Source organism: Mesocricetus auratus, unplaced genomic scaffold (assembly GCF_017639785.1).
Source record: "Mesocricetus auratus isolate SY011 unplaced genomic scaffold, BCM_Maur_2.0 Super-Scaffold_100026, whole genome shotgun sequence".
NCBI classification, from domain to species: Eukaryota; Metazoa; Chordata; class Mammalia; order Rodentia; family Cricetidae; genus Mesocricetus; species Mesocricetus auratus.
In genome coordinates this window covers 9,122,869-9,149,322 of record NW_024429207.1, presented here as the reverse complement: position 1 = coordinate 9,149,322, position 26,454 = coordinate 9,122,869, and the positions used below count along the sequence as shown (strand labels likewise).

The following is a 26,454-nucleotide window of genomic DNA, read 5'->3' as shown; positions in this document are numbered from 1 at the left end:
TGTGGGAAGTCTGGATCACCTTCATTTCCCCAGCTCCTAGAGCTGTACCTGCCTCTCAGTAGGTGTCCATTACATATTTCTTGAAGGACTTCAATAATTAAAAGAGCAAGCAGATGGTAAACATAATTAAACTAAAAATTGATGCAGTGCAGGACAAATGAATCTGTCTCCCTGTGTTTATTCCTTCTCCCTCCAAATGTTACCGAAGTGAGCTTTGTCAGGAATTGGTGAGAATCTGTCAAGAAGTTTGTTCAGTGTGAAGCATCCCCATATACATAAGCATGGTCCCCCCGGTTTGGCAAACAATGAGTGGGATCAGCTTAGTTTTGCTAGGTCCATTTCTGTAGATATCTTTACATATCAGTGTGTTGAACGTCACTTTATTTTTGATGGCTGTGTAATATTTTATCTGTAAAACTAAGCAAACACGCAGAAGCAGTTACAGTAGAATCTTGATGTGATTGTTGACGGTGAAGTGGATCATAGTAACATTTTCTCCTAAAACCTAATGTGTTTGTTGAAGGACAACACCTGCTCAGCATCATTTCTTTAGATAATCTTTTTTTTTTCTATAGATGGTCTCTAAAGCATTTTCCTAACACACATTTTTATATTCCTAGTTCAAATGTGTTTGGGTTATGATCGTTGCCTTTCTCAAATCTTTACATGCAGGAAATGGTAATATTTCATAGTCTGATCTTAATGCCTGTGATTGAACTGAATGGAACTTTTATTTTTGTTTTGTGAAGATTACAGAATTTTTTTTAATAAAAATTCACATTTCCCCAAATACGAGAACTGGTGAGCAGATTGAGATTTTTGTAGAGGTAGTTTTGGGAGGAGTTTTTATTTTGCTAAATAACCCTCGTTCCCCTTAGAGGTGAGAGATCTGTGTGATGTCCTGACTTGTCTGTTGAGGAGGTGGATAGCTGTACAGTTGCTGAGGGTGCCCAACTCGAACTTGACTCAGTATCAATTAAACTTCTGATTGCTTTAGGCATATCAGTTCCCTTCCTTTCTCCCCCTCTAATAAAATGACTAATGGGGCAAGTTGGCAGTGGCTGAGTTAAGCTACTGTAAATTAATGTTGCCGTACAAATTTTGCTGGGCTGTCAAGCCAGCCCTCCAGTCTGCTGTTTCTTTCCCCTTTGCTAGCACTTACAATTTATGCATGTTAAGCCGGCAGTTACTTTGCAAGGGTGCATTTCTGGACTGAGCTGTCAGTGCTAGGAGTTTGTGAAAATGCATATTTTTTCCCCTCAGGATGAATTTGTTGGCATGATAAAGAACAGCTGGTCAGAAAAAAAAAATCCTTTCTCAGATCTCAACCCGGTGGACATGGCCCACCTTCCCACTTGTTAAAGGCCGCCTTTTGTTCAGGCATCCTGTCTTCCTCCGCAGCTCCCTCTGCCCTTCCTGCAGTTCTGCCTCCTTGCCACCTTGATTCCAAGCTTTGATGATTTAGTTTTTTTGTGTATGCATATCTCGTCTTTTATTGGGGACCCCCGGGTGACCGGTTGTTCAGGGTTTTGAAGATACCAGACCCTTGAACAAGGGGTTATTGACAGCAGTGACGATAAAACTAGAATGTTCAGGGTGAGATTTGCCTCTCTGCCTTGGAAGGAACTGTTAAGCTATCCAGGTTTTCATGTTCGAAAATGACCTTTTACTGTCTGCTTGCAGTGTTTTAGAAATTACTTGAGTACAGATTTCATGGCAGTGATTACTGTAATTCCTTCAAATAGTTTTATAGTACTAAATGAGACAGTAAAGACATGTTATAGGGAGTGAACTTAATTATTTTTATGAAGAAATAATTTCAGGATAAATTTTCAAGTGGGATTGCAAGCTGCCATTATACAAGAGCCTGTAAAAGCACCGTTTAGGACTTTTTCTTAGAAGCTTTGCATGTTTACAGTACTTTGTTCGAACAAATCTGTAAGCTTCCCTGGCTTAGTGACACATGCCTGTCACTCTAGCAGTGGGAGATCGAGTCAAGAGAATCAGGAGTTCAAGTCCATCCTCAACTAAATAATGAGTCTGAGGCCAGCCTAGGTGATGTGAAGCCCTGTCTCAGAGAATTTCTCCTTCCCTCCCATGAAAATGAGTTTATAAGATTTTTGAAAATACAATTCCTGGTGTGTAAGAAAAGATATATAATATCCTGTCTTTTCAAAAGCAGATGTTTGTGTTTGCCCTGAAGACCTAAGTGTAACAATAAAATTGGGGGCTGTGGAGAGATAGGTCAATAGTTAAGAGCACTACTCTTGCAGAGGACTTGGGTTCAAATCCCAGCACCTGCATAGCTACTAACAACCATCTGTAAGTCCATTTCCAGGGAATCCGACCTCCTCCTCCGGCCTCTTTAGGCACTGCATGCATGAACACATATAATACTCTTGTTCACAGATGTAACACTTATACACCTGAAGACAATACTAGCAAGAAAAAGATTGCCGTTGACCATATTTCTAGATGTGTTAGATTGTTGATGTTTGTATTGGGAAGCATTTAGTCATATTCCGTATAGGTGGGAAATGCTGCCTTAAATATATAAGGCTTACATTTGTAATTGATTCATGTTTTATTTCCCCAAGTAACACTTCTTACTTCTTCTGTTACAGGTGGCCAGGAGTTAAACAATGGGGAGACACTTGGCCTTGCTTCTGCTTCTGCTCCTCTTTCTCCAGCATTTTGGAGATAGTGATGGAAGCCAAAGACTTGAACCCACCCCGCCTCTACAGTTTACACACTTCCAGTACAATGTCACTGTGCATGAAAACTCTGCAGCAAAAACCTACGTTGGCCACCCTAGAAAGATGGGCATCTACATCTTAGACTCCTCATGGGAAATAAGGTACAAAATCATCTCAGGAGACAGCGAAAACCTGTTCAAAGCGGAAGAGTATGTTCTTGGAGACTTTTGCTTTCTAAGAATAAGGACCAAAGGAGGAAACACAGCTATCCTTAATAGAGAAGTGCGAGACCATTACACACTGATAATCAAAGCCGTTGAAAAGAACACCAATGCCGAGGCCAGAACAAAGGTCAGGGTGCAAGTGCTGGATACAAACGACTTGAGGCCATTGTTCTCGCCCACCTCTTACAGTGTTTCCTTGCCCGAAAACACAGCCATAAGGACCAGTATTGCAAGAGTCAGTGCCACGGACGCGGATATCGGAACCAACGGTGAATTTTACTACAGTTTTAAAGACCGAACCGACATGTTTGCTATCCACCCAACCAGTGGCGTGGTTGTTTTGACTGGCAGGCTTGATTTCCTAGAGACCCAGCTCTATGAGCTGGAGATCCGGGCTGTGGACCGGGGAATGAAATTGTACGGTAGCAGTGGGATCAGCAGCATGGCCAAGCTGACGATTCACGTGGAACAGGCCAATGAGTGTGCGCCCGTGATAACGGCGGTGACATTATCACCCTCTGAGCTGGAGAAGGACCCAACATACGCTATTGTCACTGTGGAGGACTGTGATCAGGGTGCCAATGGGGAGATTGCGTCTTTAAGCATTGTGGCTGGCGACCTTCTTCAGCAGTTCAAAACAGTGAGGTCTTTCCCAGGGAGTAAAACATTCAAAGTCAAAGCCGTCGGGGCCATCGATTGGGATAGTCATCCTTATGGCTACAACCTGACACTACAGGCTAAAGACAAAGGGACTCCTCCCCAGTTTTCCCCCGTGAAAGTCATCCATGTCATTTCTCCCCAGTTCAGAGCTGGGCCGGTCAAGTTTGAAACGGATGTTTACAGAGCTGAGGTCAGTGAGTTTGCTCCTCCACATACACCCGTGGTCCTAATCAAAGCCATCCCTAGCTATTCCCACCTGAGGTATGTTTTTAAAAGCACCCCTGCAAGAGCTAAATTCAGTTTAAATCCCAACACGGGACTCATTTCCATTTTAGAACCCATTAAAAGGCAACACACATCCCACTTTGACCTTGAAGTGATGACAAGTGACAGAAAAGCCTCCACCAGAGTCGTGGTGAGCGTTGTAGGTACGAACAGCAATCCCCCTGAGTTTACACAGACCTCGTACAAAGCCTCCTTCGATGAGAATGCACCCGTTGGTACGACAGTGATGAGGGTGAGCGCAGTAGACCCAGATGAGGGTGAAAATGGCTACGTGACTTACAGTATTGCAAACTTAAATCATGTGCCGTTTGTCATTGACCACTTTACCGGTTCCGTGAGTACCTCTGAGGACCTGGACTATGAGCTCATGCCTCGAGTTTACACGCTAAGGATTCGCGCTTCCGACTGGGGTTTGCCCTACCGCCGGGAAGTTGAGGTCCTTGCCACGATCACTCTCAACAATCTGAATGACAACACCCCCTTGTTTGAGAAGATAAACTGTGAAGGGACAATTCCCAGAGACCTAGGTGTGGGGGAGCAGATAACCACAGTTTCTGCTATTGATGCTGACGAGCTTCAGTTGGTGCGCTACCAGATTGAAGCTGGTAATGAGTTGGATTTGTTTGGCTTAAACCCCAGCTCTGGGGTACTGTCATTAAAGCACTCACTAATGGATGGCTTGGGTGCAAAGGTTTCTTTTCACAGTTTGAGAATTACAGCTACAGATGGAGAAAATTTTGCCACACCGTTATACATCAACCTGACGGTGGCTGCCAGCCGCAAGCCAGTGAACTTGCAGTGCGAAGAGACTGGTGTTGCCAAAATGCTGGCAGAGAAACTTCTGCAGGCGAATAAATTACACAACCAGGGGGAGGTGGAGGATATTTTCTTCGATTCTCACTCGGTCAACGCCCACGCCCCACAGTTCAGGAGTGCTCTTCCAACTGGAATTGAGGTAAAGGAGAACCTCCCTGTGGGTGCCAACATAGCTTTCATGAATGCCACTGACCTGGACTCGGGCTTCAATGGAAAACTTGTCTATGCTATTTCTGGAGGAAATGATGACAGTTGCTTTACTATTGACATGGAATCAGGAATGCTTCAAGTCTTATCTCCACTTGACCGGGAAGTCACAGACAAATACACCCTGAACATTACTGTGTATGACCTCGGTATACCTCAGAGGGCTGCGTGGCGTCTTCTGGATGTCACAGTTCTGGATGCTAATGATAATCCCCCCGAGTTTTTACAGGAGAGTTACTTTGTTGAAGTGAGTGAAGACAAGGAGGTAAATAGTGAGATCATCCAGGTGGAAGCCACCGATAAGGATCTGGGCCCCAGTGGACATGTGACATACTCCATCCTCACAGACACAGATAAGTTTTCAATTGACAGCGCGACTGGTGTGGTGAGAATCATCCAACCTTTGGATCGTGAAGTACAGCCTGTGCATTACTTGAAGATTGAGGCCAGGGACCAGGCCACAGAAGAACCTCGGTTGTTCTCCACTGTGCTGTTGAAAGTGTCACTAGACGATGTTAATGACAATCCACCTAAGTTCATTCCACCTAACTACTCTGTGAAGGTTCGAGAAGATTTGCCGGAAGGAACCATAATCATGTGGTTAGAAGCCTATGACCCTGATGTAGGTCAGTCCAGTCAGGTGAGATACAGTCTCCTGGACCATGGAGAAGGCCACTTTGATGTGGATAAACTCAGTGGAGCTGTGCGAATTGTTCAGCAGCTGGACTTTGAGAAGAAGCAAGTGTATAATCTCACCATAAGGGCCAAAGACAAAGGGAAGCCAGTGTCCCTGTCTTCCACTTGCTATGTGGAAGTTGAGGTCGTTGATATGAACGAGAACTTACACACTCCAGTGTTCTCCAGCTTCGTGGAAAAGGGTGTAGTGAAAGAAGATGTCCCTACCGGCTCATCAGTGATGACCGTGTCAGCTCACGATGAGGACACTGGGAGAGATGGAGAGATCCGGTATTCCATTAGAGATGGTTCCGGTGTTGGTGTCTTCAGGATAGATGAAGTAACAGGCAAGTACTGTTGTCGCTTTCGCTGAATAGTCTCCTCTAGCTTCATGCCTTCACTGCATAATTCCCAGTTGGTTTCTGTCAGGACTCAGCATTGAAGTACATATACATGCTTTTTGTCCTTGTGGGGCTTTGAAGATGGAGTAAGCCACTAGGCTCTACCCAAAGGAACTGAAGGGTGAAGTGTATAGAAGATGAGTAAAAGAGAATTGAAATCATTACCACCGATACTCATCTTTTAAGTCTGTACTGTATTATCAAGACCATCATTGTGGTTTTGTAGTAATTTTGAAGCTCATTCCGGCTAAGGTGTTGCATGGTGTTAGGTTTGCATGCTAATACAGTAACATCAGTACCATTTGGCATGCTGTCTAGGAGGCGTTGCACACATGCAAAATTATGCAGTGTACCCAGAGATTTTATGCCTGCTCTACCCCCTCCAGGATTTGAGAGGCCATTGTAGGGTAATGGAATGTTGAACTAAAGAGACCTGGCTTGCAGCTGCCTTCTTCAGTCATGATCTTGGACAAGTGAAACACTTCTTAAAATTAACTTCTTTTTATCTATAAGAGGAAGACATTCAGCTTGTTGTTGTTGTTGTTATGATGTTGGGGATTGAACCTAGGACCTTCTGCATGTTAGGCAAGCACTCTGGACACAGCTTGGTATATCCTCAAGGCTTATGTGAGGAAGTAGTAAAGTAAGTGTTGGATTTACTAATTGTTTTTGAAATGGTGGCAGTGTTTTGCTATAGTGTGCTATAGTATCTTCCGGGATACAGTCCTAAAGCTGCAATCTCCAGGGCAGCTGGTTTGGTAATACCCCACGCATAAAACAGTAACAAAAAAAGCCCTTAGGATTTTAGCCATAAATCACCCTAGATGCTGTACTGTCATCTAAGGGTGTATAGCATGTGAGAATACAGACTTTTTAAAAATTATGTTCTATTAATTCAAGGGGTTTTCCCCTGATTGATTATATTTCACTAGCATCCCTCATGTAGACGTCTCCGAATTAGTTTAAGACAGAGGAAAATGGCAGAATCAATAGTGTTTGGTAATCTGTTTTCTGAAGGATAGACTCATTTTGGGGGTGTGTGTGTCCTGCTGTCCAGTATAAATTAGAATTTTTGGCCCAGTAATGACATAGAAAAATACTCAAAATTTAAGGTTGAAATTCCTACCCTTTTTTTCCTCAGCATAAATTTCAAAGCCTATAAGTAGCTGTTAGAAGTTAAAGTTGACTCAGAAAATATAGTTTCAGCCTTAATTTGCATTCTCTTCGTGACTTACATTATGAACACTGCCTTTTAACTGTTTTTTTTAAAAGTGAAAATAGCTTTTATTGCTGTTCAGAAGGATCACTTGGAAACTGGTATTTGTCACCTATAAATTTAAGGGGTGGGGTTGTTCCTGCTGCCAAATGGGGAGAAGGAGGAGACAAGTAGGCAAACAGGGTGGCATCCTGAAATAGACCCATATAGCTCTGTAGCAGCCAGGTGGGGCCTAGAGTTTTCCAGTGGTAATTTAGTGGGAGGGGAGCCTGGGGAAGCACTGGGATTCTGGGCAGTGACATTGGTTAGCGTTCGAGAGACTGTTTCCTGGGTCTATAATGATATTTAAAGGTAAGGGAAAAGCTGAGAAGTTCTAAGTCTCTATTCTGTGGTTCTTGTTTTACAGAGGACTATACTCCCTGTGTGATAGATGCTTCTGAAATTGTTTAAGTGACACGCTAGTTAGACATTTGGACCATTGTATTTAAAGATGTAAGTTGGGCAGCAGAATTATCTGACCTAGTTGTTTTATAGCTTTCCAACCAGGACAGTTGGTTTTAAGTGCTGTTTCTTCAGGAAAAATTTGTATTTTTTTGGGTGGTATAGCTGGTGAAGTGCTTGACATGCAAACAGGAAGCCTTAAGTTTGGATCCCTGCCACCCTTGTAAAACAGCTGGGCATGGGAGCCTTTGTCTGTAATCCCTGGCCTCAGGAGTCAGACACAGGCAGAGCTCTTTCTCTGGCCAGCCTAGGCAAGTGGGTGGGCTCCAGGTTCAGTGAGGGACCCTGTCCCCAAAAATAAGATGAAGGGCTTTCAAGATAGCTCATAGGTAAGGACTCTACACCAAGCCTGAAAACCAGAGTTCAGTCCCTGGAACTCACATGGTAGGAGAGGTGTGACCTCTGTAAGTTGTCCTCTGCCCTCCAAGTGGGTACTGTAGTGTGATTCTTCTTCTCCCCCCAAAATTAATGTATGTTAAAAAAAAAAGGTAGAGATTGAGAAACACCCAGTTGCCTCTACCCGCGTGCATACGCATCTGTGCCTGTACCTGCATTCCTGTGCACACACACCCACAGCTAATACTAGCAAGCTGGTTTTTTAAGTTTGACCAGTACAGAAGTACAGAAAGATTTCTGTCTACTGAAGAAAAGCAGGGGCAGCTGGGGGAGCCTGGGAACCTCACAGAAGACAATCCTAACGTGCAGGTAAACTGGAGGCAGACTGGCTGAAGTCAGGCTAGCACTTGGCTCCTTGCCCATTTCCACAGTGTTTACTTACATTGGTGCATTTGTTTGATGTTGCGCTGAGTGATCAGGGCCTGTGCAGGGCCACCATGATGGCTAGTTTCTGTCCACTTGACACCAGCTAGAGCCACCTGGGAGGAGGGACCCTCAGTCGAAGATAGGCCTCCATCTGATAGGCCTCCATCTGATTGGCCTGTGGGTATATATGCTGCGGGGGGGGGGGGGGCATTTGCTTGATTGTTGGTAGATGTGGGAGAGCCCCGCCCACTATGGGTGTCCGCAGCTGGGCCGGTGGTCCAGCGTTGTGGAAGAAAGCAGGCCAGGCGGAGCAAGTCGTAGGAAGCAAGCCAGAGCAGTGCTCCTTCATGGTCTCTCCCTTAGTTCCTCCCTCCAGGTTCCTGTTGACTTCCCTCAGTGTTGGAGTGTAAAATGAATTACATCCTATCTCCAAGTTGCTTTTGGTCAGTGTTTTGTCGTAGCAGCAGGGAAGCCAGCTAGGACAGCTGTTTTTGACTCTGGAGACCAGGGACCTGTCTACTTACCAATCTGCTTCTTGCCCTTGGCTTTCAGCTGCTGACACTGATTGAGTAACCTGAGCAGATTTTTGTGGCGGCTTAACTATTTCAACACTACCAAGTATGCATTTCTCTATGTACTTTTCACAGGCCAGGGAGCGGTTCAGTAGCCTGACTCGAATTCTTACCCTGTTTAAGACTCTTCTCTTTATCTGCTTCCGTTTCAAGCACCCACAAAAATAGTGACTAGAAAATTCTATGGACTCCCTAAAGTGTGCCAGCCAATAAATACACAGCTGTATTAGTTGCGAGTTTCATACATATTTTGCTAATTGCTTTGCAGGGGGTAATATGTAGTTGAAGTGTGGGAGTGGCAGCCATCTGCCTATCTGACCCCCTCTGTGGATGTTTTTCTCAGCAGCTTCTGGGGTTCAGCTATTCTAAGGGGTCCTGGCCTTGGTGATCGCTCTGCCACTTGAGGTTTGCAAGGGTAGAGCACTGTGTGGAAAAACTACTTGGGAAGCCAGTGTTCTCCAAGTACCAACTTCCAGAGCTCTAATTACGGCTCTTGAAGTCAGTGAGGGGCCTGGGCGAGTGGTCCAGTAGGGAAAGCGTTGCCGTTTGCCCTTTGCCTCCCCAGCACCTATGCTAGTCAGTCCAGTCGGGGCGGAGCTGGTCCCCAGCCCAGTGGCAGGGTGGCTAAGAGGTGGGCAGATCCTTGAAGCTCATTGGAACGTGCCTGGTAGGAGGAGAGAACAGACTCCATAAGTTGTCCTTCGACCTCCCCATGGGTACTGTGGGATGGTTCCTCTTCTCCCCTGACAAAATACATATGTGTTAAAAAAAGAAAGGTAATTGAGGAACACGCCTAATGGTCTCCACCCACATGCTTGTACATCTGCATATATGCCTGTGTTCACATGGGTGAAGATGAAGAGGGCTGAGGAAAAACTTGACTCTAACTCTGAAGTGTACCAGCTTGTGAGTGACCACCAGCACACACCTGTGTTTGCAAGGGCTCCTATGTATGCACACGCACTCAAATATCATTGCTGAGGATTCTAAGGAAAGATTGATGGAAATGCTTCTTGGGGTGTCTTTGAAGCATGTCTGAGTGCATGCTTAGTTTTTGGTCCAGGGACATTACACTGCACTTTACCTCTCTTTTTTTATTTTTTTGCATTGTGCTTCTGGTTGCTTTGTTGTAAGCTTCTCTTTTTTACCTTTCTGGAATAAATCCTTTAGCTCTCCTTCCCCCACCATGTCTGTTATTGCCTGAGGAGCAGGATCTTACATCATTTTCTTAATTTTGGAAACTAAGTCAGTTGACAGAAATGCTCAGCCCACATTGTGTTTTGTTGTTGTTTGTTTGGTTGGCTTTGTTTTGTTTTTATTTTAATTGTTAGAGGACATGTTGAAGGCAATGCTTCGTTGAGTCTTTTCCCCAGGGTGGGTGGGGTAATGGATGCCTGTGGGTACCACAATTCCTCTTCATGCTGGGATAGTTTGGTTCAGTATTTGGTTGTTGCTGGAGATGCATCTCAGAGTGTTTCCTGTTCTAACTGCATCTTTGGGGAGCCCATATTTTTCATTAAGATAAGAGCAAATTGTAAGCTTACTAATGATGTGTTACTTGCAGACTCAACTGTGTTTTCAGAATTGAAATTTATGTTTCCATGGAAAACTTGGAATGATTAATATGGAAATCTAGCTGTTGTGACAAGAGAAATCCTCATCTAAGAGATGTGGGAGGGAAAGGGCTACATCTCTCCCCCCCACCCTTCCCCCTCCAGTACCTACTTACCTACAGATGTAGGCAAACATCTGTATTCTCAGGCCTTTTATTGTGGTGAAATTTTGATACAGGGTCTCACTGAGACTACAGACTTCCACCACTAGGCCTGTCTGAGCCGAACTGCTTTTCTCTGACAGGGAAATGGGGTGGTGTTCTCTTTATGGGAACATCTTAGTCACTGATTTTCGTATTGTTTCTCTGGAGGTTGGCCCCTGGCCTTCCACTGTGACGTGGACGCTGGGTGAGTGCATTTCTGTGGTGGAAGCAGAAAGAATTCTAGTCCAGGCCAACCTGACTGCTGACTTCATTGAGAGGGAGAATGTCCTGGAAGTCTGAATACATTCATATTATGCAGTTTCCATTCCAGTTGTAAGAATGTCTTTTCCTAACGTAAGGAAGGCTATCGTGCACACATACTAGGCCTCCTTATTTTTTCCTAGTCCCGACAGGCCACAATGAGGAGGGTCCTCCTGGGCCATGACTGCAGACTCTGCAGAAGTGGCTGGGAGCTGGGTGGCCCTTGGAGGTGTGGTTAACCGCCGAGTCTGCACAGTGGAAAGGGCCAAGCAGAGCTGCTCAGTAGGGTGGTGACTGCAGTGGGAGCAGTTAGTTCCCCTCATTGGAACTGGGTCTGAAATTTCTGGTGACAAGAACTTAAACGAGATACTGGTGGGAGGCCCTGGTAAGGAGTTGAGAAATTTGCTGGTGAAAGGGTTTTTGTGTTGCTGTCTCCTCCCTTAAGTGGCAGCAGCTGCTGTGTCCCTGTCTGTGTTGTTTCACTCCCTCCCTCCCCCCTCGCTTTTTAGCCTTCTAGCAAAGTTGAGGGGAAAGAAGTTTACTTCCCAGCCAGCCCCACTGAGATGGAAAGAAAGTCAGGCTGTGGCAGGAATCATCTCTGATGCTATGCAGTTGCTGTTCGGTTGAGGCAGGCCAGGCAGCCTCTCCTGGGGCCAGAAAGGCTCCTGAGGCAGGAGGATTTTACTTTTTAAAGGTGAAAGTAAAATCCAATTAGCAATCCAGGCAACTCCCTGTTGTTTTGAAAGGAAGCAAGAGTTGCTTTTCTTTGGTTATTGGTGTGGTACTTAGCCAAGTCGGATGATGTAGTGCTCAGGGGCAGGCAGCATTGTCCTTCAAGGTTGTATACAATGAAGCAGCACTTACCACTCCTTCAGGTTCAGATGAAGTGTGTGTGTGTGTGTGTGTGTGTGTGTGTGTGTGTGTGTGTGTGTGTGTGTTGTGGGCGCACTGTGTGAGCACTCATGTGCACTCATCAAGCGTGTATGTGGGGGGGACATTTGGAGCTGGAGGGTATCAGGTAGAAGAGACCTTAGAACAGGGTTTGTAGCTCTACTTTCCATGGTAGGGATAATGATAGCAAGCATGAGTGTAGTAAAACTCAGCCAGTTCCAAGTTTGAAGCCAGCCTGGGCTATGTACATAGCAAAACCCTGTCCCCCAAACAAAACAGAAAATAAACGCCAACCACTTTCTGAAGTGGTTGTTGTAAGCCCTTCATGTGAATTAATGTATTAATTTGTACAACCACCCGATGCTTTGCCTGTATCTCAGGTAAGCTAACATTTATGGAGAGGTTAAGGAACTTGCCCAAGGTGGACTGGGCAACAGAACTTTGGATGGCTTCTCACTTTCCAGCTGGGGCACCCAGAGGGATGCTGGGAGGAAGCCCTTGTAGGCTTGAATGCTACTCTTGAGACTTGGTCTTGGAGGACCCTTGAATGTGTCTTCCGCATAGTTTCCTCTGAATCACATACTGTGTTTTAGCACCATGGTTGACATGTGCCTCACCCGTGTTTGCAATTAACTATCAGTAAAAGTCCCGCCCCCCCTGGAATATTGGGCGCAACAGTACCCTGAACCTTCTCCTATGGAAACAATGCTTTAGGTCAGTGGTTCTCAACCTGTGGGTCTCGACCCCATTGGAAGGCAAAGGACTCTTTCTTAGGGGTCGCGAAGACCATTGGAAAGCACAGATAATTAGATTATGATCCATTAACAGTAATAAAATTACAGTTGTAAAGTAGCAATGAAAATAGTTTTAGGAGGAACTGTATTAAACGGCTGCATCATTGGGAAGGTTGAAGACCGCTGCTGTAGTCACTAGGCTCCTTCAGACCCAGTGTACCCTGCTGGGGAGCTGAAGCTTTGCATTGAGTTCCTTGTGGTCATTGTCCTCTGACATTGCTCTCCTGAAACGCTGGCTCCCATAGCTGTCCCCACCAGCCATCTGACACTTGGTAAGAAAACCAGTCTTCCACTGCCCTGTCAGGGAGCTATTTTTAATGTTCTAAGAAGGTCAAAGGTTTAGATATTCATAATTTGATGAGTGATCCATGTGTATAAAGATGGAATGTTCAGTGAATGTTTGGTCTTTTTTTTTGTTACCCACCTCCGCCAATTATGAAAATAGATTTTTATGCCCTAGGTGTCTGTCCATGTTGGATTTTTCTCCCATCATAACCATTTAATGGCTTTTGTTTTGGTCATGAAGTGTTTTAGCCCTGGCAAGCTGGATTGGTCAAGTTTTCAGTATTTCAGCTTATATTTTGCTTATTGTATTACTTTGCAATTAACTTTACAGCATCTGTTGATTTATTCGTAACATACCGTTGGCCATAAATGTTGCATGTCCACCATATAAGACCTAGTGCCACGAGTCTTTCATGGCTTCGTTGCTGGGAATAAATGGCATTGAGAAGATTGCCATTCAAGGACACATGCCTCTGCTTGCTGGCTTGGCAGCTCTCCAGTTCAATAGCGATGATGCAAAGCAGGAAACATGTATGAACGTGAAGGGCCAGTCTCATCGTTTAGCTCAGCTTGCCTTCCTAATCTCACGATAGCTGATACTGCATTGAACCCGTTTCATGGCCGATGAACTAACTTATGCAATGGGATTCTGTAAAAACTGTCTTTTTTTTTCTCCTTAGGAGAGGTTACCAAATGTAAATTTCCAGTAATTGATTTTCCCCCAAAACTAGTAGTTACCCTGTCTATTTCAGTAATTCCTTAATGCTTTTTGGTTGGTGATAATTTGTCCCATAGTCTTGCCACTAGCTAGTTTCTCCCACCCCGCCCCCTTCATCCTCATTGCCTGTATGTAGTTATAGTGGCTGTTTACTGAGTACTTGCAATGCGTGACACCTGTTATAAATAGCCTTTTACATAGGCTGTTGCCTGTGTAGCTGTGTCATGGTAATCCATGAGTAAATTTAGATGCTGCCCTCTGGTACTGAGGTTTTTAGTAAATGATACACGTGATGCTGGGCAGAGATTAGGCACATTGATTTCTGCCATTGCATCTTGCAATATTCTTTCTTGATTTAAAAAAAAAATTGCGGTTTTCCTGTCCTGACTCTCCAGTAGAGTTGTTCAGCTGTCATGGACCTTTCCTTCCCCCTTCTGTGCCCGTGCATAAAGTCCCAGCTCTGTGGTCAGCCTGCAGTGCCTGGTAACCTTGCTCCCTGCTGTGTTCTGTCTCTGCCCCTCGCTGGTCCCCTGCTTCCCCCTTTGATCTGTCTGGAAGCCAGTGCCTTCCTCCTGTCTCCACCCCTGCCCATGGCAGTCCCAGCTTCCAGTGGGCCATGGCTTCCAGTCTCCCTGGTTTATTTGGTGTACTTCTACCACTTGATCAGCTTTTATTCCTGTCCCACATAGTTCTGCTTACCAACACTTTCTTCACAAGCCCTCCACCCCCCCCCCCCATGGGATTGACTGCTGTTTTCTTGTAGATTGCTCATTGTGGGGAATTCTAAATCTTTTTCCGGTGCCGCCGCCGCCTCCTCCTCCTCCTCCTCCTCCTCCTCCTTTTAAATTTTGTGTGTGTATGTGTGTGTGTGTCCGTCCGTCCGTCCTTGGAGGTCACAAGAGCACATTGAATTCCCTAGATCTGGAGTTGTAGGTAGTTGTGAGCTACCCTGTGGGTGCTGGGAACAGAACCTGGGTCCTTTGGAAGAGCAGTGAGTGTTCTTAACCACCGAGCCATTGTTGGATTCTGATAATTGACAGTCTCTCACTCTACATCATTGGCTAGGTTGGCCTGATAATGCATTTGATGCTTCTCTGGAGCAGCTGCCTAGCACTGAGTCATCCTGCTGTTCTGTGGTCAAGGGAATGGTGTACTCGGTGCTGGGATCCGGCTCTTCCAGTTCTGTCTTTTTGGACTTAAGGTTAGAGTTCAACTTTAATCATCTGTCTCCTGTCTGCTAAGCACCCTGGCCAATGTAGCAGCACATAGTTACTGGGTCAACAAGCAAATCAACTGACATAATAATTATGGTTATGAAGCTTGAGCAAAATTCCTGCATCCCTGCTACCTAGGTCTAAACCTCTAACAAGCAGCGGTGCACTGTGTGTTTGGTTGCCACGGAAACTTTTTCAAAGATGTTTATTCTTTCTTCAGAGGTAGAGCAGGTTGCTTATAGCATCATGGGTTCACCCTGGGCTGAAGTTGTATTCATGGACCTTCAGTGTCCTTAGAGCCTGGCTTTAAGTCCCTCTGTTATATTTCTCAAAGTTGCCATGTAGAGGGACCAAGAGGGGAAGGGTACCTGATCATTGGAATGATGTGTTCCAGCCTGCTAAGTAGTCTTCATTACATGACACTTAATCCAATGCTGCTTTGCTTTTAATGCAGTAGTTTTCTTATTTCTCTTTTATAAATGAACCAGAGAAAACTCTTTGATGGAAAAGTATGTCCTTGTGTTTAAGATTATTCAATAGAAAATCATCTTCAAAAGTATGTCCTTGTGTTTAAGATTATTCAATAGAAAATCATCTTATGTTGTGTCAAGTAAAATACCCCCCTTTGTTTTACCTTGTAAGATGGTGCTGCCTCCCCGTTGGGGTGGCACAGCTACATAAGGAAACATTACAGTATTTTTGTTTAAGGTAAGCAGCTCTCTGGGATAGCATCAGGTCCTTAGATGTATCACCTTGCCATGAGTATTCCTTTATTTCTTGGGGTAAGCTGTCAGAAAACTCACACTTCAGTAGTAAAGTTAGTTTTCTTGAAGACTCAGGGTTTATGTCCTTGGACTTGCAAATCAAGGGTGTGTAGGATTTAATAAACAATGTTAGATTTGGGAATTGTCTTTTATTTAGGACAAAAGAAAGAAATGAATGTGCTTCTTTTGAGAGGCTATTGTTCATTACAAAAGAGAGCCACCCTTGGGAAAAGATGGAGTCAAGGTGCCCATGGCAGCAGTCTGATCTGTGGTTTACAGCCGTTAACACGAATTATTATCACTTTAGTCTTGAAGCCTCTTAACATTAGGCCATTTCAGGTATCTATAGTTTGCTTATGCTAGTGCCTGGCTTTCAGTTGCTATTCGATGGCAGTCATCTTTGGATAAACCAAACCAGTGTTTACATGGCACTTTTCATCTTGGGATTTGTTGCTCAGCTGACAATGTTTAATCCGTTTAAATGAGGGTGAGCTGGCTGTATAAATGCCAGGCTAACTTGCTTGATTGAGGCAACAGAATGGAAGTCATCATTTCAGATCCAAATGTCTTTGAAGATCTTTGAAGGTGTGGTGATACATGCCAGGGCTTGAAGGGATGAGGTAGGAAAGTTGCAGATTCAAAGACAGTTGGCTATATTAAAAAAAAAAAAAACTCCAACAAAAGAAAAACATGCTTACAATACTCTGATAACATGCCCTGTACATGCCTTTAGTCTCAGCACTTGGGAGGCAGGGGCAGGTTGGTGTCTGTGAGTTTGAGGTTAGTGTGGTCTACAGAGTGAGTTCCAGGACAGCCAGGGCTGTTACACAGAGAAAACTTATCTCACCTGTCGTCCCCCCCCCCCAAAGGAGAGAGATACTGGGATAACATATAACATAGATGCTGATTAGGCAAGCATAGATAGATAGATCGATAGATAGATAGATAGATAGATCGATAGATCGATAGATCGATCATTTGTGTTGGGTTTTAATTACCTGTGTTATTGGTGCCAGAAAGATCTAATTAACCATCACAGATACAGATTATAACATTGTGGCTTAAGACCAATGAATTTTTTTATCTGACCTAACCCCAGCTTCCTATCTTATTTACACTTATTCCTTCATATCCTCCTCCCTCCCTCCCTCCCTCCCTCCCTCCCTCCCTCCCTCTCTCCCTCCCTCCCTCCCTCCCTCCCTCCCTCCCTCCCTCCCAAGGCCACCAATGTTGCCACTAGGATGTTGACTGCCCTTTTTGACTTAACCTTGTGCAAATCCTCAACTGCAGTGAGTTTGAAGTCCAGTGGCCGTTGTAAGCAGGATGGTGTCATGTCACAGCACACTGCCCATCCTTTGACTCTCACAATCTTTCTGCCCCCTCTTCTAAGTGAACCTTGGTGGAGGGAGTTGATGTAGATGTCCCATGAGCACTGAGTAGTTGCCCTCTCTTCTTGGTAGAGAGAGTTGACATAGATGCCCCATTCAGAGCCCAGCACTGAGTAGTCACTTATTCTCAGCACTCTGACAAAATGAGTCTGCATAGCTGCTCTCTGCTGCAGAAAGAGGCTTTTCTGGCAAAGTCTAAGAGTTGCACTGGTCCATGGGTTTTGAGAACATTTGCATTCAACAAAACAGCAGTAATAGGTTCCGCCCTGGAGCCTCTGATCTCCTGAACCTTTGACTTTTGGCCAAGTTTATAGTACCAGTCATGAATTCCTTCCTGTGGAGCCGGCTTCAGATCTAATCAGAGAGTGATTATCTACCCCCATAACCTTCATGCCAATATTGCACTATAGGCACATCGTGCATTCAGAGTCCAACACTGGTCAAGACCATTGCTGTCTTGTCCCCCGCATATCACCTTCCAGCACTATAAAACCAGCCAGCAGGGAGGAAATTTTCAGGTCAGTTCCAACCCAATTTCTGTGTCTCATAATCAAAGTGTGTTTTGTCTTTAGCAATAGGGTCTTAGCATTTAGTTCTCATGAACAACCAAGACCAATGGCAATAGCCTGTATTGATTTGGAGATGTCTGGATCCTCTCCCACCAGTAACTTGTGGGGAGGTAGCTCATACCCAATCCTGAGAGTTTCACTTAATAACCCATGTTAATCCATATAGGGTACCTGTGTTCAAATTACTGTTTTAAAATTAGCTTATATACTAGTGGGTTCCCTTAAGGGATTTTCACACATCCTTGACTTAGCCCACCCTCTTCCGCTCAAGGCCAAAGGTTTATGAATTTTTTTCTACATATGGTGCATTTTTATAACTATTTGAATGCATTTTAAAAATTTGCTTTGCCTTCCTTCTAGAAAATGGTGCTTGTGGGGGCAGAGGCTGTTCTGTTTCATGCCTAGAGGCACACAGCAAGCCTTCATTGACTGTAAAAAGTTAACATCAGATTGGGTATCATAAAATGGTAAAGGCAAACACCTAAATAAATATTAATGGAAAGACCCACACATGTTTGTTCTGTGGCTTGGCATGTTCTTTTTAGCTGGTGACCACTTTCCTTAACTTGAAAAGCATTCTTTGGCTGACACACCAAGATAAGAATTAGAACAAGAAAATAGTTCAGCCCATGATGCTGACTTCTTTTGGTTTATATTTTCCCTTTTCTAGAAACAGCTTCATTTGTCATGTTGAATACCAAAGCCAGAATGAAGAGTCATAGATTCTAAGGCTCCTTCTCAAGAGTGTTCACATATCTGGGTGGGAAATATTTTCCTGGGGTTGCAGAATGCTGATAGTGACTTACAATCCTCTGCAGAGTGTTTGCACAGCCATTTCCATGATATGTCATTCATTTGACCAAGTCTTGAGCTCCAGTCCAATTTGGAAAGTAGTGGGTTCTATTTTGCTTGGCATTGATATTGAATTTCTTAACACCGCAGTGATACACTGGATTAAATTGAGCACATGCAGATACATAATTTTTTAAAAGCCAGGGCTGGCGAGATGGGTCATTGGGTAATGGCACTTGTTTGTACCTGAGTTCTGTCCCTGAACCCACCCATACAAAGGTAAAAGAGAACACTGACTCCACATAGTTGTCCCCCGACTTCCACATGCTCCTCTTAACCCCCTTGATGGATGCAAATACCCAATCCCAATCTGAATGTTTCTGTCGAGGGATGCCATAGACTTAGAAGCAAACTCCGGAAAAGCCTGACTGAATAATGGGAGATTTAATGGCCAGAGCTCCTCCGCATCCCACGTGACCCCAGTTTCTTTGATATACTGGGCATTGAGACCAGAGCCTTGCCTATGTGCTAGGCAAGTGCTCTACTGAGGAGCTCTATCTCTAGCCTTATTTCTACCTTTTATCTTGAGATAAACGTTACCAGATTTCTCAGTCTTAATGCCTGGTTTGGCCTCTCGGTCACTAATACACGTATCTAGACCCGTGTAAGGAATGCCTGTGCTCAAATATGCTCAAATATACAGGCTAGAGATGGCGAGAGAAGGGAGCAGATTACGTGTGCCTCTGGGCCTGGTGTGACATTCATGAGGCATTCAGACCCAAATGCAGATGGCCATTCCAGACTAGATCACACTCCTGATGCCTAGGGCACCAGAGTCAAACGCCCAATGCCCTAACCCAGTCTCAAACCCATGTGGACTTAATGCCTGGCTACTGGTCAATCAGTGTTTTATTCATCAGCCAATAAGAGAAACATATAAACAGGAGGACATCCCCTATCAAACCTCAGTCTCCTGAATAGCTGGGATTATAAACCATAATCCATATGAAAACAAAAAACATTAAAAACCCTTATTTTACTGACTGTATCTGAATAAACTTTTATTCTTTGTCTACTCCCTTGCTGTCTGGGCCTCCAGTGACAAACTTTTCACCTGTATGTACATACACTTGGAAGTGTCTAGTTGCTCCTTGGGAAGACTGAGGGATGGGAGACCTTCCCTCTGTATCTCCATGGAATCCTTTCTGAAGAGATGGATCCAGAAATGGTTTCAGAAAGGTGGAGCAGGGCAAGTGGAGTCCAGATTATGTTGAAGACTCCGAATGGCGTAAGTGTAGGAAAATCCAAAGCTGTGCCGACACTGTCCTAAACAGTCATACCCCAGCCTTTATTGGCAGACAAACCATTCTCCAAACAACTGCCTTGTCCATCAGTCAAGTCACCGTTTGTGCCATAGGTATTTTCTTCGCTAGGCTCCCCTGGGCCCAGCCGCTGTGCAGTTTGGGGCTTTGCTTTTTGTGTTGACTTGTCTGTCCTCAGCCCAAGCTATTCTTGTTCACAGGATGGCTCCAGGGCTCAAGAAAAGACACCACAATCCCAGGGGTCCTACATTGTCTCCTCTTGCACGTTCAGCTGGCTTATTAGTAAGCTGATTGAAAACCAAGCAGCTAAAACAGACTGCCTGTTGGTGGGAAGGGATCCCGGGAAGGTTTATGTTCCTGTTTCAGGCTGCCATAGGTAGTTTTATCTGATGTTTTTTCCTCTTTGAGATTTTTTTTGGGGGGGATGTTGGTGGAGAGAGCCTTAAGTGCTGAAGAAATTACAGGCTTTTGAAAATGTTTTATGAAAATAACCGGTGTCTTAAACTTTTACCTAACGCAGTCAGCTCACTTCTGGTTTTTTTAATACCGCCAAAGCACGAAACCACATTAAAATACATCTTCAAGATATTTTTAATATATTTCCATTTAAACTAGAGCCTAATCCACACGTGTGGTATTTCTGCTTCAATTTCAGCATAAATGGAAATGTCGTAAAAATAACTAGAAGATACATTTTAATACCACGTTAATGGTAGGCAAAATTAGTCTAACTTCCGTTAGAGCCACGGTGGGATACAAATGCTGCAGAATAAATACCAAGGATGCTCTGAGAGGGGGAAACAAGCCCTAGCATTCCAGCGATTGTGCTATTCACCTAGCTTCGACAGCATTTCTGTCTGGACATTTTGAGATTGGGGGATTTGGATACATTGGTCTGGTAAAAGAAACGTGTAGCCATCTTGAACAGAGTATTTTAGGGAAGTGATAACCCGTAGTTGCTATATGGCCAGAGGACAGCTTGTGGGTTTGGCTCTTTGCTTCCACTCTGTGGGTCTCTGGGATTGAAGTCAGGCTTGCTGGGATGCGCTGAGCCGCCTTCTTCTTTTTTTTCCCATTAAATTGCAGTGTTTTGTTTTAAATAATACATGTAGCCCATCTCACATTGACTACTTCACTTCCGGTTCCACTGAGCCCCAGTACAGGTTAACACGGGGTGTAGCTGCTGTATAGGTGATTGGTGTCAGTTTAAATCTGGGGAGTGGGTGATTGGATGCTGGTATGAAAAGCATTTATGATGTGTATGACTTAGAGGTAGGTTTGACCAAGTCACTCATTTAGATGAGCTGTGATCTATAGTTCATTCTCCCTGATGCTTCCGGGGTATCAGAGGATTTGCTTTTTGGACTATTACTGTCATAGTCACTAGCATGGAAAAGAACGGTAATGGTTGGTTCAGAGAAACCATGTTTATTTCTTAAGTATCTGTACTCCTTTTAAAAACACCTTTCATTCTAGTGAACACTGCTGTCCAACACCTTTCTGGAGGCGGAGCCTAGCCGTGTTGCCCGGGCTTCTCTCTCTGAATCTAGCTGGCGCTTCCTGGTTCCTGCACTAGCCCAGGCTTCCCATCCCTTTGTATGTAGAGCATTGTAATAACGTTATTTACTGGTAGAGGACCTGATAGAGGAAGAGGGCATACAATCATTAGTAACTATGGAAATGGCTGCTGAGATCTGAAAGCTAATAAAATAGTGAGGAAAACATTACCTGTTTCTTGAACTTCTATTGAGACCTTTGGTAACCTGGTGCTTTCTCTCACTTTCCTGTGGGTAATAAAGGATGGCCACCATCTAAGTCAGGCCTTGCCTCTCAGGTGAGCCTTGGTGGAATTCCCCGTGACTGGCTGCTAAACCCTTGTGAGAAAAGGGTTGGTGGACAGTGCCCAGTGCTGCTCCCTGCCCTGTGCCGAGTCCCTAGCAAAGACAGTGCACTTCTGTGGCAGAAATGTCGTTGTCCAGGGGTGCTGATGGCGAAATATTGGCATCCGGCGTGACGTTAAAACCTAACAGTGACAACGTAATTCTTGCCAAGGTAACCCAGTTAAGCTAGCCTCAGCTAGATGGGAGCTCATTTTGTAATTTTTTGACTTCGGCGCTATCTTAATGGATTTGTGTGTGTGTGTGTGTGGGGAGAAACTCACCAATTAATTCACACCTAAACGTTGTTTCTAATTAAAAGCTATCCAGAAGTAGCTTTTGTAAAGTTCTGAGTAAGTAAACGTCTATTATTGTATTGAAATTACTCCACTCAAATGGCTTTTGGGGGTTGATGTGTAAATCTAACAACTTCACCTGTGAGCACATAGGTAATTTTGCAAATGATTTATTTAGTCTAGGGCTGCCATTTTGAAGTGAACTGAAAATCTTAAGTTGTTAATTAGCAGGGTCCTGTGGGCTTGCAAAATTGTTAACTTGTGTAATTAATTTAAAAACGAACTTTAAAAAAAAAACTTCTCTCTGGAAACCAGAGGCGTTAATGGAAAATAGTTGTGACTCTGTCAACTTGCTGTCTGTGTGGTTTTAGCGTTCTGTTTGTTCAGCTACGTTAACGAGGCCACATTTTCAGGGCTTGTGGAATTTTCTGTGTATATTTGAGGGTAGACACAACGGCTGACTTTTCTGTTTATCCTTACATGGTAAGTACTTTACATGTCATTGATTTTAAATGAACATGAGCAACTCACATCGATGTCATCTTGTCCCCGCTGTCCTGGTATCTTACAAATCTACCTGTTTCCAGTTGGGCTTGGGAAGTTTCACATCAAAAGTTGTGAATGAAGCTTAAGTAAATATGTTTATTTTGTGCTGGCTGCTGACCAGGAAATCCACAGCAGCCGAAAACTGTGTTTTTTTTTTCCTTAACTCCTGCTGGGTGAACCGTCATTGTGACAGGTAAATCTCATTCCTCAATAAAGCTTGAACACCCTCCCACTTCATTTCGTCAGGGCTGGTGAATGTAGGAATTGTCTTGCTAGGAACCCTATTGATTAGGTCACTGCCTGTTCTGCAGAAAACGGAGCTGCCCAGGGGCCATCTCCCTGCAGGGGATTTGCTAAAGCCCCTCTGAAAGGGGCCCCTGGGGTCTCACCATTACCTTATGAACGGGAATCAGTTTAGGCAGCGAGTACGCATTAAGGACCCATTAACTTCTACAGGCTTGTCTTTGAGTTGGAAAGCACTTGGGAGCAAAGGAATAATAAAAGGAAATTATTGCCAAAGCGAGCGAAGGTGCCTCTTGCCATCTCTCAGTGGGTGCGTCTGTTGAATTGCAAATTCGTTTCCTGCTGGGGTATCTGCCTGGCTTCTGAAGTCCCCTTTAAAGGTCTTGAAAGGGGGAATTTAAAAATGATTGCATAATGTTGATTCTTTTCTTCAAGAGTGGATTCCCATAGCATTGGGACAAAATTAGGAAAGAACTACTATTATTTTTAAGATGATTTTTATATTCCATAGAAGAAAACAAGGCGGGGAGGAGGGTCGGCGGAGGGTATTGTAGAACTCTGGGAAAAATGTAGAGGACCCTCTGAAGCTTAGGAGAAAACCCCTCAAGACAGCAACTATGAGCTCATGCATTTCAGTTCTCCAGAGAGCCAAAGACAGCTGTGCAGCTCCGCGGCCCATCAGTCTGTAGAGAACCCTTTCTGGTTTGCAAACCTTCTTAAAGAATATATATGATTTGGGGGCAGTCGCCTACGCCACCCTAGAGCTTACAGTGCGTATAGTGTGATTTTTGTACGGGTCCGTTATTCCCTTGTTTGTTTCTTCATTGACCTAGCCTACATTCTGGGAAATGAAGTTCCTAGGACTTGAAGGAATTTAAAACAAATCACCACATTTCTAGCCTGCAGCTTACTCATGCTAGCCCATCTTGTTAGCTATGAGTTTTTAGACTTTATCCAGAAAGTCAAACTGGTAACCAGTTAGGCCAGAGGGCACTGTCCAGTATTGAAATGGCTCTGATTCTGGTTTTGCTTGAAAATCTAATATGCTTTTAATAAACCAACCTTTGGGGCGATACTCTGATTTAACTTTGACTCTTTTCATATTTTTGTCCTCCAGTGACATCATATGGTTCATTTCTTAATATTAAATTATTGGTGTTTTAAAAGCCAGTGTCTTCCAGTTGCCTGCCGAAAGTTGTGTGATTGAAATCCATCTTTCCTGGCTTGCATACTGCTAGCTCTGTAATTTTAAGAATGTATAGTTTTAGTTGCCACGGGACTTTTTAAATTAAGGGAAAACAATGACTTTACTTTTAAAACCCCAACTGTACATTCTTCCTTCTCTAAGTGACCCTTATAAAATAATCCCCCTTTCTGTGTCTCCTTCACAGGATGAGGTGAGACAGATCAGATTTGTAGTCAGGCAACAAGCAATTGTTAGCTCTTCTCAGGTTGAAAGGTTGGGAAAGGTTGTGGTGATAGCTCCGTTGACAGAGTCCTTGGATCTGAGTTGCACCCCCAGAACCCCTATTAAACAGCTGGGTGAAGTTTAATAGCTAAACCAGTCAAAGTGGGAGACTTTGACTGGTCAGTCACTGGGGCTTCTGGGCCACCAGCCTAGCCTACTTAGGGAGCTTCCAGCCTGTGACAGCCTGTGTCTCAAGACAAACAAAGAGCACAGACAAGAAAACTGAGATGGTTGGGGGCAGCAGCCAGGATTGCCCTCCAGTCCCCGTGCATGTGAATGGGCATTTCCTACACCCGTGTGCTCAGGCATTGACATCCGCCCTGCCTCCCCTCCATTTAGGAAAGATTGGAGAACATAACAACAAAGGGTTCTGTTCAAAGCACGGCTGAAAAAGTAGGAATCATTCAAAGTCACTGGTTTAGACAGTGGGGCCGTCTAATTTAGGGGTTAAATATACACATGTTATTTGCATGTAAGGCAGAGTGGTGTACTGGGACACACAAGGCCCAGATGTTAACATAGAGTTGCATGAACTGGGGTGATAGTGAGCCCTTGGGAAAAAGAGCAGAGTCAGGAACTCAGAAAAGTTTATTCTTTGCGTCATGTTGCATTTTTATGCAATTCTGGATGATTCATGAAAACTGCACTGTAGAATGTAGCTTACCAGTAAAATTATAAAGATGGGAGGAAGTATGTGTGTCAGGAGGTCTCTAGAGAAGTGTACAAATTGTTAAGGTAGCTACTTAAACTTTCTGCTTTGGGGGTGCGACTCATCTAGGTGCCGAACCAGTGTTGCTTTTATTCATCTGGAAGTAAGGAATCCGTTTCTTTTCTAAGACAGTGGTTGTCTGCTTCCGTGGGACCCTTGGCTGATGATAGCTCTTCAGGACCATATTTCCAAATGCTTCCTGTTGGGCATTTGTGTCCTCATTGGGGGTTGTCATAGGTGGCTCAGAGAGCCAGACAGCTTGGAAGGACTCCTAGCCTTGTGCATTTATTTACTTCAAATGCAGGGGAAAAGTCTGAGTGGAGTAAACAATAAGCCTTGCCTTTCAGTAGCCTAAGAATGGATGATGGCTTTATATGAATGAGTTATATTACAGTTACAGAATTGGCGAAAATAATTTTTTAAAGGTAATTTACTGGGTAAATTCTCCAAAAAGTTCTAGAAAGGAACCTCTAAATTATATGCAAAGGAGAAGTTAATCAGAGTAAAATGTGTTGATTGAACATTCCATATCAGAGACTAAAGGACAACTAAGGCCCCCTTCCTCCCCTAATTGTAAAGATCCGAATTTAAGAATATGAAGATTTTTTTTTAGTTGAAATAGGAATTGCTGGGCCCTTTATGGTCTAACTAACATCAGAGTATAGATTAAACTGTTCTTTCACAGCGGCGGTCACCTGACATGGTCTGATTGCAGTTCTAAAGGGCTCTCTGCTATCAGAATATTTAAGGCCATAGATAATGCCCCCGTTTGGGTCAGTTCATTCCTTCATGAAATTTAGCGTTTTTTCTCCCTCCTCTTGCCTTTTTGAATTGTATCGTTTGCTGGAGACCCTTGCAGTGCCCTTGAAGTGCCCTCCTTCCTTAATGAAAGAAAGGTGAGGCTCTTCAGAGGGGTGGGAGATAAGAGCGGAATGTGTTCCTTGGTTACAGCTGTCATCTTGGCTTTGGATCTGTGCTGTGTGGGCTTCACCTTTCTGGCCCAAGGGATTATAGAGGCTACTGGTTGACTTTTTCCCCCTTTTGGACACAGTGTTTCATGCACAACTGGGATTGGCTGCTTAATTCCTGAATTCATGGCTTGGCTTTGGATATAAACGGAGCTGGCAGCTTCGGAAGTGATTGACCTTTCTTCCAGTTAGTCTAAAGCAAACGCCAAATATTAAATCAAAGCCATGTCTGTGTTTAATGAGAGGTCACCATTTTGTTTACAGTTGTTACATTCTTGTTGAATTGTTTCCCTGCTCCCATTGTTTGCCTGAAAGTGTCTGTGGGCTGCCCTTAGCGCTGTTGTCTCTCCCCTCTTAGCCCTAAGTTAATGATTAACAGCTGGCTGTTTCCTTGTGCAAGGCTATTGATTGCTTTGGGAAATGCATGGTGACGGTTTCAAGCTTCCTGAAGGAGTGTGGAAGGCATTTCTACTGATGTGGGCCAAGTGTCGGCTCCCCTCCTCAGCTTCGGAATGCTCAGGTGTAGAAGGCACATTTTTCAAGGGATGAAGCCCAGAGCAGCAGTGAGTCTTGTGAGA

At 44.2% G+C, this 26,454-nt stretch overlaps 1 protein-coding gene across 10 annotated transcripts in view; it reads left to right on the top strand.

Moving 5' to 3' along the window:
* The window catches only part of Fat1 (FAT atypical cadherin 1), a 115,756-nt gene that overhangs the window by 12,897 nt on the left and 76,405 nt on the right, over nucleotides 1-26,454 (top strand). For all 10 annotated transcript variants that reach the window (XR_005871179.1, XM_040731895.1, XM_040731889.1 and 7 more), the window contains one exon: nucleotides 2,625-5,910. Coding sequence is in view for 9 of the 10 variants with exons in the window: in XM_040731895.1 (XP_040587829.1) it covers nucleotides 2,643-5,910 (3,268 nt within the window). In the remaining variant the exon portion in view is untranslated. The remainder of the gene's footprint in view (nucleotides 1-2,624; nucleotides 5,911-26,454) is intronic.